Source organism: Peromyscus californicus, unplaced genomic scaffold (assembly GCF_007827085.1).
Source record: "Peromyscus californicus insignis strain IS unplaced genomic scaffold, ASM782708v3 Scaffold_18__1_contigs__length_77618521, whole genome shotgun sequence".
NCBI lineage: Eukaryota > Metazoa > Chordata > Mammalia > Rodentia > Cricetidae > Peromyscus > Peromyscus californicus.
The window spans coordinates 5,708,546-5,721,803 of NW_026294480.1; the positions used below are offsets into that span (position 1 = coordinate 5,708,546).

The window sequence follows — 13,258 nt, forward strand, 5'->3', positions numbered from 1 at the left end:
CCCTCTCCCCTGCTGCCTACTCAATGCCCTGGAACTGAGTACTAACCCTGTGATACTGTTCTATAGCCTAAACAGATCTAGAAAATAGCCCAGTGGACTCAAAAAGACATAACAAAAAGTATAAAAGAGTGTAATGAAATAATCATCATAGTACTGTCTACTGTGCAGTGGCAATTGCCTTAGGAAATCAGATTGCATTTGACCCCTCATTTTCAGTCTCAGTCTTTTAACCCGAGGCCCTGACAGCAGCCCCTGTTGGGGCTGTCGATCTCTGTTTTCTTCCTCCTTTATTTGGAAGGATTTTAAATTAGAGTAAGATTCTAGCACCCGGTCAAGTACCTATGGACATTGTTAATCAAAGCACAGTGCTTCTCACCTTGCCCAAAGGGCAGGTAAAACAGAATACTGAGCCCATCGACTACAGCTAATTTAATTCTTAGAAATGCTAAGGAGGTGGGCATGAGATCACCCCATGGCCACAATTGTGATCTATGTGAAGGAGCATTCCAGGTGATCATTCTCTGCCACAAGAACATTGTCCCTTTGGAGATGCACAGAGCTTGCTGGGTATTCACTGGCCACTCTTCATGGATTGTCTACCCTTTATTTTTCTAGGACTGATACATTTTTGTATATTGATGACCAGTTTCAAATATAACATTCTTTCCCTTCCTGCCACTGTGTTGTTTTCTTGCTGGTGAAAAATTATCGTTTTGTGATGGCAGGTACTTTGCCTTACCCTCATCATAAATGAGTGCCTCTTTCTGTGTACTGTGTCCCCTTTACTTTCATGCCCCAAATATATGGTAAAGAAATGGAATATTAGCCTCCTTTTAATGCATAGCACCCCAGGGTCATAAGATATCTGAGCTGCCACTTAAACCATTTAGTAAATTTCTATGGTGCTTGAAGTCAGTAAACTAACTAAACAGCACCCTTAAATGTTTTCTTCCCAGGTGACATTTTCTCAGATAGGTCACTCTTTGGGCCACATGGTCTGGTTGAAAGCGACTTGACATTCTCTTTACATTCCTCTCTGAACATGCACAGGCATGTGGCTCCAAGCACATGTGGTCTCCAAAATGTAGCCACTTAAAATAACTTTAAATGATGGAAACCTTTTATAGCATAGGATACAAATGCCTTGTAAAGAAAAGAGGGGCTGGAGAGATGGCTTAGTGGTTAAGAGCACTGTCTGCTCTTCCAGAGGCCCTGAGTTCAATTCCCAGCAAACACATGGTGGCTCACAACCATCTATAATGGGATCTGATGCCCTATCCTGTATGATGCCCTCTTCTGTCATGCAGGCATAGATACAAATAGAGCACTCATATGCATAAATAAATAAATCTTAAAAAAAAAGAAAAAAGTGTCGGCTTCTTATGAAGAAATGTGCACCTCTTCTGAATTCCTCAGAAGTCCTCTATGCCCTAGCAAAGATATTTGTCCTGGAGATAAAGGGTGGGGACATGAGTTGGCCCCAAAGCATCAATCTTGGGGAAACACTACAGCCCAGGGACTGTGTTCACTTATTAGTTAATTTTGTCTCCTCCACTGTAAGAGGAGCAATATAGCATGGGTTTACTTCTAGACTCTGGAAAGCTTGGAGAGTAGAAAGTGTTTGGAATGAATGTGGTGACCACCTGGAAGGAACACTGGTGAACACTGGTGATTCTGGTCTTCTCCAAGCCCGTGGTATATTAATGTGCATCTCGAAGAATCAGTGAGGAGGTTTGACAGATCTCCCCCATTTATATCAAACAAAGGCAGGAATTGAAAGGGCTGTGAGCACAGCAGGCTTCAGGGGGCTCTCCTGGTGCAGCGCAATTTGCACAGATCCCAGACCTGAACCTCACACAATTTGATGACTTGGTTTTAATCTGCAGGGTAAACTTGGCCTGGTGTTGTTTTCTGAAACGATTTGTTTTCTTCCAAACCATTTCAGAGGAGGCTGAGTTCCCTGTCCTGTTTTCTGACAGGGGTGACAGTAGCTAAGTGAAACAGACAAAAGAGATGCAGAGACAACATGATGCTATCAAAAAAATAAAATCAAACATTGTGGGGGAAAAAAGATTTTTTGTTACATGTTCTGTTTGGCAGCCTTCTGGAAAATAAAATGCTTTGATGTTATTTTGAAAAGCAAAATCTTAACCTAATCATTTCTTCCACACCTCAGGTTTGATATGAAGTCATATGACTCTATCACTTTGAAAGAAAACTGGTTCAGGATGTTAGTGAAATTTGTAAATGTGTGGTGTTAACCATAGAATACAGCCTACCAAGATGAAACCATGTATCCAAAAAGATATTTCATAAGTTTACCATCAGAAAAAATATCCCATCATATTTTATTTGGCGTTAAGTCTTAGACATTTACTTCTTGAACATTTTTCTTTGTGTAAAATGCAAATAAAGCACAGTAGATGCACTCGTTCTAATTACTGGTGCTCAGGAAGTGTTGAAAGGCATCAAGAATGAAGGATGGGGTCTGGAGAGAGGGATCAGAAGTTAAGAGCTGTTGCAGAGGACCCAAGTTCTGATGGCATGATGGCAGAACCTGCACTGAGCAGCTTACCTCAGACTGTATAGGGGATCCAGCACCTATGGCCTCCTGGGACACTGGTACCCATATGTATACACACACACACACACACACACACACACACACACACACACACACACACACACACACAAAGATAAAATAAGTCTTGAAGAAAAAAAGAATTAATACCTTGAAGGAAGTTCTTCAAACCCATGGCTAGACAGGCACACACTGCTGCCTCACAAACCCCACTTACCCTGGACAGACAGACTTCCATTGATGAATACTAGGGAAAGTTCTTACCTTTGTGTGTGAGTGTATGCATGTGTGTGTACATGCATGTATATGTGTGTGGTCATGTGTGTGCACCTGTGTATGTGTGCTTATGTGTGTGTTTGTATATGTGTAAAGGCATGTGTGCATGTGTGTGCATGTGTGTGTATGTGTATATGCACATGTGTATGTAAGTGTGTGTATTGTGTGTATGCATTGTATATGTGTATGTGTATTGTGCATGTACATATGTGTGTGCATGTTTGTACATGTGTGTTGTGTGCATTATGTGCGTGTGTGTGTGTGTGTGTTGTGTGCAGTGCATTATGTGCATGTATGTGCCTGTGTGGAGACTAGAGGTCAACAAGGTCAAATGACACCCCCCCAATTGCTCTTCACCTTATTTTTCATGTCCTCCACTGAACCTGAACGTTGTTTATTAGACTGGACTGGCTGGCAGGTGGGCTCCGGGAACCCTCTTGTCTCCTCTGCCCGGTGCTGTGATTACAGAAGTGTGCCCCTGTACCCAGTTTTCACTGGGTTCTGGAGATCACACTCGGGTCTTCCTTGCACTACAAACACTTTACAACTGAACCATGTTGGGAAATATTATTTTAAGGTGTGTTACTTTTGTTTATGTTGCATTTGTTTAGCTCCATGAAGCTGTGTTACTGTGCCTGTGTAAAACACCTGATGGTCTAATGAAGAGCTGAATGGCCAAGAGCAAGGCAGGAGAAAGGACAGGTGGGGCTGGCAGGCAGAGAGAATATATAGAAGGAGAAAATCTGGGAGAGAAGAGATCTAGAAGCAAGAGAAAGAAGCAGACTCCAGGGCCCAGCCACCCAGCTACACAACCAGCAACAGAGTAAGAATGAAAGGTATACAGAAGTAGAGAAGGGTAAAAGCCCAGAGCAAAAGACAGATGGGATAATTTAAAGTTAAGAAAAGCTGGCAAGAAACAAGCCAAGCTAAGGCCAGGCATTTATAATTAAGAATAAGACACCGTGTGTGATTTATTTGGGAGCTGGGTGGTAAGCCCCCCATAAGAGCAAAAGCAACCAACCAAAGAACCGTATCTCCTGCCCCATAATTTTTTACTTGACAAGAATCACTTGACTGGTCAGCCACATAGGCAATGTAGATGGGCCCAGAAGTTCTCAGAGCACATCCCAACCTCAGTCTGCAATTAGGGGTCTGATCAAAAGTTAGCATTCCTAAAATAGCCGGCCCCCAGGCACAGGGTAGTGAAGAAAGGAACAGGCCTCCGACCCACAGGTCTGGGGTGGCAGGGTCCTCCAGCAGAGCTGGTTCTGAAGACCTTGTGTTTGAGCCCAGAGTGGAGCCTGGCAACAATGTCACTTGTCAGCAATTGTCCTGGGGACTGTGGGACAGGTGTACCACCCCCTGGAAAAGACGACCTCCCTTCTGACAAAGAGGAAGTAAGTGGACAAAGTCACCTGAGGAGAAGACGGAAAGGAGCCCTTGCCATGGCAGTGACTGAGGCTCTGCCCCGGAGAGCCGGGCTGACGGCTACACTCACGCCCCCTGCTGGGAAGACTGAGGCACAGTTCTGTCTCTTACCTGAGGCTCATCTTCCGGAGGGCGTTAACTCCCAAAATCTTGCCATTTGCTTTGAAGGCACTTTCTGAGGAAGAAAGGAATCAGCTCTCCCAGATAATAACTAAGTTGCTTTGTTATTATCTCAGCTGTACTTAATAAAGAAAGAGTTAGCATTTTCTAAGTGAGCAGCAGGGCTTGCTGTGGCTTTTCTTGTTTCCTGCATTTCTTAGAGCTCCATTCCTCAAAGATGTTCCAGTGATGATGAGGTCTGAGTAATCTTCAGCGAACCAGATGGTCATCTCACAGAGGCTAAATATATCAGGGCTTTATGAATGGTATGCAACTGTACATGAATCCCAAATCAGTCTTGTTCAGCTGCAAGTGGATCCCCTCAAGTAGAACATTAAGAATGTCTTCTAGCTAAGCATAATAGATCACACCTTTAGTCCCAGCACTTAGGAGGCAGAGGCAGGCAGATCTTTGTGAGTTTGAGACCAGCCTGGTCTCTGCAAAGTGAGTTCCAGGAGAGCCCTAGCTACATAGTAAGACCCTGTCTTGAAAAACAAACAACAAAAAAAGAGTGTCCTCAAGACTTCTCCCACTCTAGGATTGGAACCCACAGAGGCTGTGTATTACTATACACAACAATGGTGAGAATGAAAGCCTTCCAAGCTAGGAAAAGTGTGGAAATAACATAGAAATCGTCATATTGCTCTCAGTGACCTCTGACCTCGTATACACACTCATGGATTATTAATACTTATGCCATCCACACAGCATATGTATTTTACATGGGAAAATCATATGAAACACTTGTGTATATGGGTCACATGTATGGGTCGCATAGAGATACCGGCATACACACACTGCACATGTATGTCACATTTGTCACATGTGTTCCTCATGCATACAGCACATAAGAAAAGCTTAGTATTTTAACTATCTGTACTGACGGAGTCAGATAAAACATGAATGTGTGAAAGAACGTCTCAGAGGTGAGCTGTGAGACTGAGATGGATAGGCTACTCCATCCAATAACTATGGCCATGTGAGTTACATGGGGCAGCACCAAAGGCCCCTCCCAGTCTATAGGGTTCTTTCTGGAGCCTATGGAGTACCAGCAGCAACTCAGAAACAAGTTTATCACCCCATTCTTCCCATCTTAACTCAGTTCTCCTGCATGCCCCAGGACTTTAGGGTACTTAGAATCAACATCTTTTCCTTTCGTCCCCACAGTCTATTAAGAGATAAGAAAAGGCATTGGGCAGATGGAAAAAAGGAAACATGGCCACCTTTACTGTCTTTGTAACTTTAGAAACACAGTTAAGTATGCCCCCTGCCCACCCCCAGATGAAGGTCTTCCACAGCCGTGTTGAGAGGGCCCATTAGACATACCACAGCTGGGAATGTATCCCACACTGATGGTCACCCTCTTTAGGTTGGGGGACAGCGAGGCAAGCTGCATAGCATCTCTGTTTTACTCCTGGGAACTCCAGTGAGACAGATTACAAACCTGTTGGTCAGAGAGAATGAAGTGACATCACCCATGATTCTGTGGAGCTTGAGTCTGAGAGAACTTTGAAGATGTGGGAATCAAGCTTCACCCCACCACTCTATCAAGTGACACATGAAGTTATCATTGCTTGGGGCACACGGGGCCTTTGGGAATGATGACTTTTGGATGCCACTGAAGCCAAAAGAGACTTGTCATGTTAGAGTTAAACAGTTGTATGGTGTGTCTGGCCATATCCTAGGTCAAATACCTTCAAATTCAACCCTGACCACTAAGGAGCTTGCAGTGTGTGCATTAGGTATCAGGTGACAAGAGGACACACTGAAAGGGCCATTGTCACCCCCTGCTGATGGGAATAGGACGGGGATGTGTCTGGAGAGCAAATTTAACACATAAATCGAACACTTAAAATATGCGTGACTTTTGACTTCTTATATTATTAGTAACTGAGTCTAAAGCAGTGATCAGAGAGGAAGTCACGGTTTTGTACATGAGGTTGACATCTGTAACATGATGCAAACACATGGAATATTAACACAGTAGTATTGAACGATCTAGACTTACATAGCCATAGCTAAATGAGTCATAGAGCTGAATACTAACTAAGAATTTGGAAACCTGCCCACACATAATTTCTGTGATCTCAGATACCTTTTATTCTTTGTTACATAAACAGAGCATGCAGCTACAATAAACATGGAGTCTAGCCTTTATGAACAAGATGGACATCATGACAAAATAAATTTAGAACAAAATTTTAAAATATGAATGTGAAGTAGATGAACATGGCCCTATGGGTAGCAGGCTTTTTCCTGGGATGAGAAGTCAGAGTTGTTTTCAGATTTCTTTTATATTTTTGTGTTTTCCACCATAAGTTATGAACACACTTTTATTCATCAGAAGAATCACAGTTGTTTTTGCTTAAAGGCTCATTCCTTTGTCTATAAACAGAAACCCACCTATCAAGGTTCAGTGAATACAGTTCAGTGTGGACACAATGTGTGTCACTTGGCATAGCACAGCGGTGCCGTAATTGAAATTTCTGTCATAGGACAGTAGACTGCAGGTGGCTGGGGAAGCTCTCCTCTACACATCTCTCGTCTTGGAACAAATGTGATAGATAGCAAGCATCTTCATAAGCATCTCCTGATCGCAGACATGGGAGTGGGTTAAACACATATAACTGCAAGCCCTGGGCTGGGTGCAGTTCGGTTCACACTGCATCAGAAAAAACAGAGGGGCCAGGCCCCAGTCAAGAGGGCGCTCTAAAGGGCATCATGCCTGTAGTGGGTAGGATCCCAGGTTGAGATGGATGCCTTATTTTAGGTAGACCACACTACAAGCATCAGTTGAGAAACAGGAGTAGAAACTATTTCCTGAGTTGTTTTTTTATTATTCCTGACCTGCAGTCTGCTTCTATTGGGTGCACAAGGAAGAGACCCTCACCGTAGTGAATGACCTCTTTTGTCTCTTTAGATACTGGCCAATGTGATCATTTTCATCTGTGGGAACTTGGCAGGAGCCTACCACAAGCACCTCATGGAACTCGCCCTGCAACAGACCTACCGGGACACGTGCAATTGCATCAAGTCCCGGATCAAGCTGGAGTTTGAAAAGCGGCAGCAGGTAAAATGTGTTTTTAATCCTATATCTGTACTATATTGGGCATTTCTAGGATACTGGCTATTAGTTAACATTAGTGGCAAGCGTCTTTCCTGGTGTAAACAGGACTGTGACATCACAGCAGTGTGTGGAGTAGCTGTCTTCCACCCAGTTGAACATGGACATCATCCAGAATCGTTTTTAGCATCGGGAAGGAGTTTAATTAGGAGCTGGTGGCTGCCATTGTCAGCAGCTGTCCTATGACGATGGTTCGAGTGATGTATAGAAGTGTGCGAAGGGAGTGACCTTGACTGTATTGAAACAGAGCAAAGCAGAAGTGATAGGAACATTGGGAGGTGTGTGGAGGCAAAGCATGCAGTGTCTGTCCCCCAAAGCATGCAGTGTCTGTCCCCCAAAGCATGCAGTGTTGTCCCCCAAAGCATGCAGTGTCCCCCAAACCACGCAGTGTCCCCCAAAGCATGCAGTGTCCCCCAAAGCATGCAGTGGCAAAAACACATGAAACAGACACACCGGAGGGAGAAATCACCTGAGGTCTTGTGATGGACATCCTTTATTTTAGGTGGTGGCATGATGTTATGTCCATGACTTTTCTCATTGTTGTGAGGACATTTTTGGCATAGGCAACATAAGGAAAGATGGATTTCTTTAGCCCTTAAAGTTTGGAGGCTCTGTCTGTCATGTCAGGGGAGGCATGGTAGCAGGAGTGTGAGGCCGCTGCTTACACTGTGTACACAGTCAGGAAGCAGAGAGAGATGAATGCTGGCACTCAGCTTTCTCTCTTTTTATTCTTTCTGGGGCCCAAGTCCACAGACATTCACACCAAGTCTTCCCTCGTGAGTTAAACCTCACTGGGAAACCCTGCATAGACACACCCAGATGTGTTTCTGTGTTGAGTCTATGTCTAGGCAAGTGGACGATGAAGATTCACCAGCACAAGGGCCATGTGGCAATGGAAGTGACAGTCATTAATTAGTCTGTTCTATAATTTCACCAAAGTGTATTCTGGTGGGGGGATGATCACAAGTGTTGGCACTGAATTTCTGTTTGTGTACAGATTTGAGAATAATAATCAGATTTTTTTTTCAAAATGGGAACATCAGCTCATTTGTTTAGCAAATATTTACTGAACAGCATTTATGGTGGGCATGGTTCGAGGCATCTGGGTGTCTAAGTGAGAACATCAGTTTCTCACTGGTATTATTGTCAAATCTTGTAGATTTTTTTAAATTACTTTTTTTTTACCTCCTGTACAACTAATGTTAAATTCATGATGAATTTCCCCCAGCTCCGTAATCCATGTAATCTCTTTTGAAAGAATTCAGATGAGATACATCATAGTATACAAAGACAGGTTATTGTAGAGTAAACTGGAGAATTCTCAAGGGGTGAGAGTGGCCAGTGGCCAAAGGGACCACTGCAGAGCGGAGCACTCTCCCGGTGTGAGTGGACAATGGCACAGACAGCACTGTGCTGGCTCCATTGAGGGTAGGCTTTATACCGCTACTTCTGACATCTCTAGAACTGGCTGACTTTACTGAGGAATATTGTCCTGTCTAGGTAAGTGACAGGTCTCTTGGATTGACTATTATGAGAAGGACAGTGAAATGCTCTTTTCCTTTACCAGCAAGTATCCACTTAGCTAATAAATCTTACAACCTTCTGGGAAATCTAGAATGTCATGTTTCCACAAGGACCAGAGAAAGCCTCAGACCCCATCCCCTTTTAGCCTAATTAGAGTCCTGCTGTCTTCATTCTTGGTTCTACAAGCTGCTGATTATGAATGAGGGAGTCCATTCCCAACAACCTTCAAGTCTGCTAATAGCTTGCTTAACTATTTACTAGATAGATCAAAACCATAGACCATTGTTTACTTAAATAGCTATTCAGTTTTTCTTTAGATACCTGTGCCCAGTTGTATTTAATTTCTGGGTTCTAGAAAAGTCTACAATGTCAGTAAGCAGCCCTGCTCATTCACAGGTGGTTCTGCTATAACATGTTGTGTTGAGTTGTCCTGGGGAGACATGGAGAACATGTGTTGATGAAGACAGATTGCCAACAGACCAAGGAAATAATTCCATCCAATTTCAAAATTCATAGATAGGTGAATTTATTGGGGTTGTTTTCAGGATTGTGGATGACTCAAAAACCTCCTCACTACTGAGAAGCTCATCCAGCCTGACTTTCAGACCGTGAAAGCTGAGTCCAAGCCCCGCTCGACTTTATATCAACCAAGCACTCAGGAGGTGAAGTCCTAAGGGTCTAATCATTCCACCCCCATGCTAGGACACTTAAGTCCATTACTGTACACCTGGTGCCACTGTATAGTGATGCTTATTTCATTGTAATAACTGCAGAGCCAGCATACCTCAGGGGTCATCACCACATTCCCTGGATGTCCTATGGTCATATCTACAACTGCACAGTCCAGAATTCAAATGCTTTAGAGTAGAAAGCTTCTCTTAGAAGAGAAAGCCAGCCAGATGGCTTGGGTGTTAAAGCACTTGCTGCTCTTGTAAGGACCCGAGTTCTGTCTCAGCACCTATGGAGAACAGCTCACAACCATCTGTAACTCCAGCTCTGATGTCCTTTTCAGGCCTCCATGGGCAACCATGTCATGTTCATGTACCTCACACATATGCATAAACACATAATTTTGAAAAGTATAATTTTAAAAAGATCAAAAGGATAGAGATCCATGAGACTGGTTCAGATAGAAGCAGCTCACTTTATTTTCCATCACCTCCAGGCTCTATTTCAAAATAGCACTAAGGCCACAGGGAGCTGACATTCCAAGTGGACAGATTACAGAAGCTAATGTTGATAATCACAGCTTTGACAAAAGCAGTGATTCAGACGACTGACATCACCAACACATCATATTTCCTTGGCATGGCCCAGAGCTCTGGAAGAACATAATATTCTTGTCTCTCTGAGCCAAGAAGCCTAAGTACTCTGGCAGTCCATGTGGTCACGTCCACCACACTCAGCTCTTGGGTCATGGGTCCTCAGGGGCCAGAGACTATGGGACCCTCTTGGGAGGTAGTAGAAGGAGATGAATTCACTAGTTATCTTATGAGAGAAGCCAGAGATCCTTCCTGACATGAAGAGGAAAGCCCAAGGGAGCAGAAACAAGAATTTCTGTTCTTGATGCTTAATAAAACAGAGTTTGGTCAATCAATTGTTAATGGTCTCAAAAGCTGGGAGTCCATCTCCAGAGATGGATTCCTGGAATAGACCTTTCCTGTTGGGGATTCAGAAAGTATATTTCTGGAATGAAAATGTGTGGTGGGTTTTCTTTTTCCAGAACAGTTTATTAAATAAGACAAAGAAATCATCTTGCTTAAAATAGAACTCGGCACTGTGGAGATGGCTCAGTGGGTCAAAGCACTACCCTTCAGCCGTGAGGACCTGAGTTGGAATTCCTACCACCTGTGTGCAATCCAGACACACAGAGAAAGAGTCTGTAATCTCAGTGCCCCTCTGGGGAGGTGGGAAGACAGGGGAAACCCTGAAAGCTCACGGGCAGCCAGCCTGCTTAAACATCTAAAAGACAACAAGTAGACCCTCTCTCAGACAAGGTGGAAGGTGGGTTCTGCCACTTGGGTTGTCCTCTTCTTTTCACACTTTGCTGTGGTTCACATGTGCATGCCCACAGTCACACACAAGAATCCGTATAGCTATACATGTACACACCACACACACACACACACACACACACACACACACACACCAAGATGTTGATCTGATAGATTTGAGAGACTAAATAAGAGTAGAAAAATGACAGTCTGCGTGGCCTTCATAGAAAGGGTTAGTCCCAGAAACCACGAGGCCTACATGGTGCCACAAACCGAACTGAGGTCTCAAGTACCACGTTTCCCTCCTTGGGTCCTGCTCACTTTCTCTCACCCTGGATCATTAGTTTCTGTTGATCTGCACAGTCACTATAGTTAATAGTAATAACCCCATCACCCCTTTGTCAAGGAAGATGCGTGCTTTACAGCTAGGAAATTATTTTTGTAGTCGTTACTTAGATGATAAATACTGCAACCTAATGTCACATGGCAGGTGCCTCAAAGTGAGCTGATAGCCCACACATTTGAGAGACCATAATCTTGATTAGCTTCATGAATTCACCTTATGCCTAAGAGAGGAAAGCAGAGGGCAGGTGCCCATGAGACAACCCTCTTCAACCCAGAAGAGAGCTGTAAACAGCTGTTGCTCTTGGGACATGTGTAAAGAACTGCCCAATTCTAGATGCACTTGGTTCAAATGTCTGTGATGCTTTCCCCAGATGCCAATGAGAAGTCATTCTAGATATTACTATTAACACTTGAATAAATTATCTATTTGTACTATAAGATTTTTGAGGAAGAAGAAAATGAAAGTTTTTGATAGGAATATTCTCAGAGTTGCATCTTTGCCCTAAAAGGGCCCTCATGTAGGAACAATATTTTTTGTTAGGTAGGAGCGCTAATAGAACTAAGGCTGCCTCTGGGGGCTTCAGAGTTCACCTCTGTGTTTTGACTGTTGTCGGCTGCTTCAGCGTCTGCTGGAAAAGCCACAGTCACACTTGAGCATCACATGACATAGCAGATGCTTCTCCGTCAGACCTGGGAACGGCTTCTCTCTGGAGTATGTAATAGACTCTCAGGAGTTGTGGAGAGCTGGCTACAGAACAAAGCAAGAACCCTCTCTCTTAACTGCTACAGCAATTGAAATCGATGTTGCCTCTGTGGGAGTAAAAACTGATTTCTTTTTCAGTGCAGAGAGAATCAGCCTATCGGGCATAGTAACTCAGACCTGCAATCCAATCAGTTTGGAAGGCAAAACAAGAGGATTGCTGTAAGTTCAAGGACAGCTCGGGCTACATCACGAGTTCATTGAAGGAGAGCCTGGGCTCTAGAGTAAGACCTTGTCTCATGAAACCAGTGACAAGGAGAGAGAGCAAGAGAAAGGGGGGAGACAGAAAGGAGAGGGAAAATTAGTCCTCATTAGTTCATATGTTGTCAGTGTTTTAAAGACATTAGAAGTGGTTTTTTTTTTTCGTGATTTATTTTGGTGTGGGTTCCAGAGACAGTACACACATTCAGTAGGAAACACTAGCCAAGTGAGGCCAAGACACCTGGATTCGGAGCTTTGTTGGGTCAATAGTAGAATGGTTTCTTTTCCGTTTTTGTATTCAGACTTGCTTTCCTCCTTGCAAAATTCAAAGGAATAAGTGCACAGCGTCTGTGCAGCCCTGACTGGCAGACACAAGTGAACCACCTGTAAACGGACAGGACAACAAAGACTAAGAATGCACTGTATGGGACATGAAATGGCCCAGGATGAAGTTGCTCTTGTAAACTTTGGTCCTTTTTCAAGAGAGGAAAGGAGAGCAGAGTAACAAACATTTCACTGAGTTCTTGTGAAGTGCTAGTGGTGTGCTTGGTTTTAGATACACCGTTGTGTCCGATTCCTGCTGCTGATGTAACAAGTTGTGTACTTGATAGCTGAATACAAAAGAGGTTTATGATCTCATGGTTATAGAGGTGAGAAATCGAAACACACGAATAGGCCTGGCTCCCTCTTCAGAGTAAAGGGAAACTATTCCTTACCTCTTCAACCTTCTAGATGCTTCGACCATCCATTAGCTGTCAGCCCCTGCCTCCCTCCTCACAGGCAGCAGGATAGACTCTTCTAATCAAACTCTGTCTCCTTCTCTCCACCTTCTAGTCCTTCTGTGCCACCTGCTTTCTGCTCTGACT

The 13,258-nt window shown here is 43.8% G+C and overlaps 1 protein-coding gene across 2 annotated transcripts in view; it reads left to right on the forward strand.

Annotated features, from left to right (window-relative positions):
• Positions 1-13,258, forward strand: part of Adcy2 (adenylate cyclase 2) — a 382,099-nt gene that overhangs the window by 200,329 nt on the left and 168,512 nt on the right. For both annotated transcript variants that reach the window (XM_052742939.1, XM_052742940.1), the window contains exon 4: positions 7,365-7,514. In XM_052742939.1, coding sequence (XP_052598899.1) covers positions 7,365-7,514 — 150 coding nt within the window. The remainder of the gene's footprint in view (positions 1-7,364; positions 7,515-13,258) is intronic.